The sequence below is a fragment of the Ceratotherium simum genome, chromosome 12 (genome assembly GCF_057802395.1).
Source record: "Ceratotherium simum simum isolate JZ-2026a chromosome 12, ASM5780239v1, whole genome shotgun sequence".
Taxonomy (NCBI): domain Eukaryota; kingdom Metazoa; phylum Chordata; class Mammalia; order Perissodactyla; family Rhinocerotidae; genus Ceratotherium; species Ceratotherium simum.
In genome coordinates, this window is record NC_141911.1 from 31,069,401 (window position 1) to 31,072,632 (window position 3,232).

The 3,232-nt window shown below is 39.0% G+C and overlaps 1 protein-coding gene across 1 annotated transcript; it reads right to left on the minus strand.

The window, feature by feature from the left end:
• Positions 1 to 753: 753 nt before the first annotated feature.
• Positions 754 to 2,332, minus strand: NPY2R (neuropeptide Y receptor Y2). Its single transcript, XM_014780178.2, has one exon. It carries the CDS (start codon positions 2,330 to 2,332, stop codon positions 1,184 to 1,186), a length of 1,149 nt encoding a protein of 382 aa, XP_014635664.1. The 3' UTR covers positions 754 to 1,183.
• Between the last annotated feature and the right edge of the window lie 900 nt (positions 2,333 to 3,232).

The following is a 3,232-nucleotide window of genomic DNA, read 5'->3' on the forward strand; positions in this document are numbered from 1 at the left end:
CATAAGTTATCCAAAAAATACAGCTAATTATTTTGAGAAGAGGACAATTTACATCGAAATTGGGCCAAATAGAACATTTGCAAGGTGGAATGAGTGCAGTGTTTTTAATATTTCTTACTAGATGGGTTCCATTTTGATGAAATTATATGGTTTTATTAATTATGAATGGGTTTCAAAAGATAACACTACAGTGTTCTGTAAACACACTAGAGCTATGTACCTGTGCAAAAATTGCTTACAAATAAACACAAAATGTTACAAAAGGCCATGAAAATTATTTTCTAATCTGATTTAATTTTTTAGTGAAGACAAACTCAGCTCCAGCATAGGAATAATACATGTTCAAAAAGTTATAACACTCAGCAATAATTAAAGTATTATGTTGTATGCTTCTTTGTTATCTATATGGTATCTACATAAGGCAAAGACAACTTGAAATGAGAAGTTAAATGACCCTTTACATTTCTATAATTCTGAGAGTTTCAGCCTTCCACTCTGAATTGAAGAAACTTTTCACTAACTGTGCATTTGGTTTTAAGAACAGTTGGCTAACTGAATGTTAAGGATTTCCCCGTCATTTGTAAAAATATGAATTATATAGCAAATTTCAGTTTTATTTCCTTGAAGTCATTCAAATAGTTGGTAACATTTATCATCAGTATTCCCTGATGGATTTAGTCTATAGGAAGAATAACACAAAACCAAAATACAACAAAGGAGAGCTTGTGGCTCCCTAGGGAAATTGGTGTTTGGTATCTTTTTACCAGATGAAGGGGGAGCAGTGAATTACATATCATCCCCAATCTACACCCTAATGTGATTTGAAGGACAACTTATTTACCCACCACCTTTGAGCAATGCTGATAATGCCAGTGCCTTGTTCAGATTTCCTTCACTCTGGGAAATAGTCAAAAGCATTTCTCTCTGCTTTTACTCATTAATTCACCATTCAAGCAACCTACCAACAGCAAGCAAACTGTTTTGTTCACCTATCTTTGAAGATGAGTGTTTTTACCTAGGCTCTGCCAACCAGTTTTCCATGAATTTACACTGCAGATGCTTCCATTCAGACGCTCTTTTTTCTTCCTTAAAATGGGAAATCAGGATGCACCTGTAAGCCCGGCTCAACCAGATTTACAGCTCTGGTCAGAATTCATCTGTACATTTTCACACTCCAGCTTCCTTAGACATTGGTAGCCTCTGTGAAAGAGTCATTGGGGCCATTGTTCTTTTTGACTTCCAGGTTCTTCGTAGCCTTGAATGTCACAGACACCTCAGAGTGAATGGCGTCCAACCTCTGCTCACAGCGGAAGGCTGAGAGGAAAGCCTTTCTGTAGTTGCTGTTCATCCAGCCGTAGAGAAGGGGGTTGGCAAAGGTGGAGCACATGGCGATGATATGGAATATGGTGAAGATGAGTTTGTACTCCTTCAGGTTCAGGACATTGTTGTCAATGTCAACAGCAAGTTGGAACGCATGGAGAGGCAACCAGCTGACCGCAAACACCACCACCACACACACTAACATTTTGGTGGTTTTTTGCCTTCGCTGATGGTAGTGGTCATTAGCAGCTCCAGGGCTGACATGGTTCCTAAGTTTACTCCAGATACGAGTGTAGGAAAAAGATATGATTCCCAGAGGCAAAACATACAAGATTAATAAGGAGGAAAGACTATAGACAGTGCCATAGATGTTCTTCTCCTCACCAGGCCACTTCTCAGTACACGCGACAATCTCAAAGTCAGGATTGATCTCAATCATTGAATACTCCCGGAAGATGGCCAGGGGGCTTGCTAGCAGAGCACTGATGCCCCAGGCCAAGCCAATAATCAGGAAGCTGATTCGTTTGGAGATCTTGCTGTCCAGATGGTAGACAATGCAACGATGCCGGTCCAGGGCAATTACTGTCAAGGTGATTGTGGACACTTGTACTGCCAGGCCCTGGGCATAGGGCACCAGGTGACATAGGACAGGACCCATTTTCCACTCTCCCATTAAGGTATAGGTCAGAGTGAATGGCAAGCACAGGGTGTTCACCAGAAGATCTGCCACGGCCAGATTGGCAATGAAAAAGTTGGTTACTGTGCGCATGCTCTTGAATTTGATCACCACATGGATCACCAAAGAGTTGCCAATCACCCCAAGCAAGATGATGGAGCAATAGGCCAATATGAGGACAATCTGTACCTCAATCAGCTTGGTGCTGTCTATAAGCTCTGGCTGAGGGTCAGGGCCCAGCTCACCTCTAGGAGTGGTTTGCCCTGGGTCATTCTGCTCCACATTCATTTCTTCCACTGTCTGATTCTCATCAGCCTCTGCGCCTATTGGACCCATCTTCAGCAACTAGCACAGGAATCTACAATAAAAAAAACGAACAAATATGGAATAAGGAAAACATGAGGGTGAGGCAAATGAGTGTCACAAATAGACTGGTTTCACTTTGGTTGGGGTTCAAAATACCTGTTCTCTGATCCCTAAAATTGCACACAGTATAACAATTAAATAAAGCAGACCTTTTCTTAAGTCTATTGACAAATCTGGATGAATTAAATCAGGTCCTTGAAATGTATATTACGATGATAAAATGTAATTCCTATAGTATAGATGTAATTCCAATGTCAATGCTACCAAATTGATTCAATCCATTTTAAGTGGGATGAATATTAGAAACTTTATCAATTAATTTTATAACTGTTATAAATTCATCAAATTAATTTTAAGGTAGATAAAAAAGTTTCTTTCAATATTTTGACTGCTTTAAATTTATAAATATAGCAACAAATTGCACAAAAAAGAGACAAATATTAAAACCCTTTGCCTGGTGCCTGCACTTGAGGAGTATATAAAATATTTAAGAGCAGATTCTGTTTCATAGATATTTATTCTAGTCTAGGAGTTAGTTTAAAAATAGGTAGCCTATGTAAAACAGTTGCCTTTTTGGATGCTCTGAAATAACTTCCTACCTGATATACAGTAGAATCCTATGCAGGTACTATATGAAAAATATGTCCAAATCTGAACTACATCTCTCTAATCCCAAAACATAAAAGTTTTAACACTTTTCTTCCCCAATTGGCCCCCCCTAGACTTTTTCTTCTGAATGCTCTACTTCAGTCAATGCTATTCCCATTGATTAAGCCACCTTATTAAAAAGCAGGTAACCATTCTAGACTTTTTCATCTTTTTTAGCCCCTACACTTAAGAAAACCCTCAGACTGTCTCTTACATATCTCT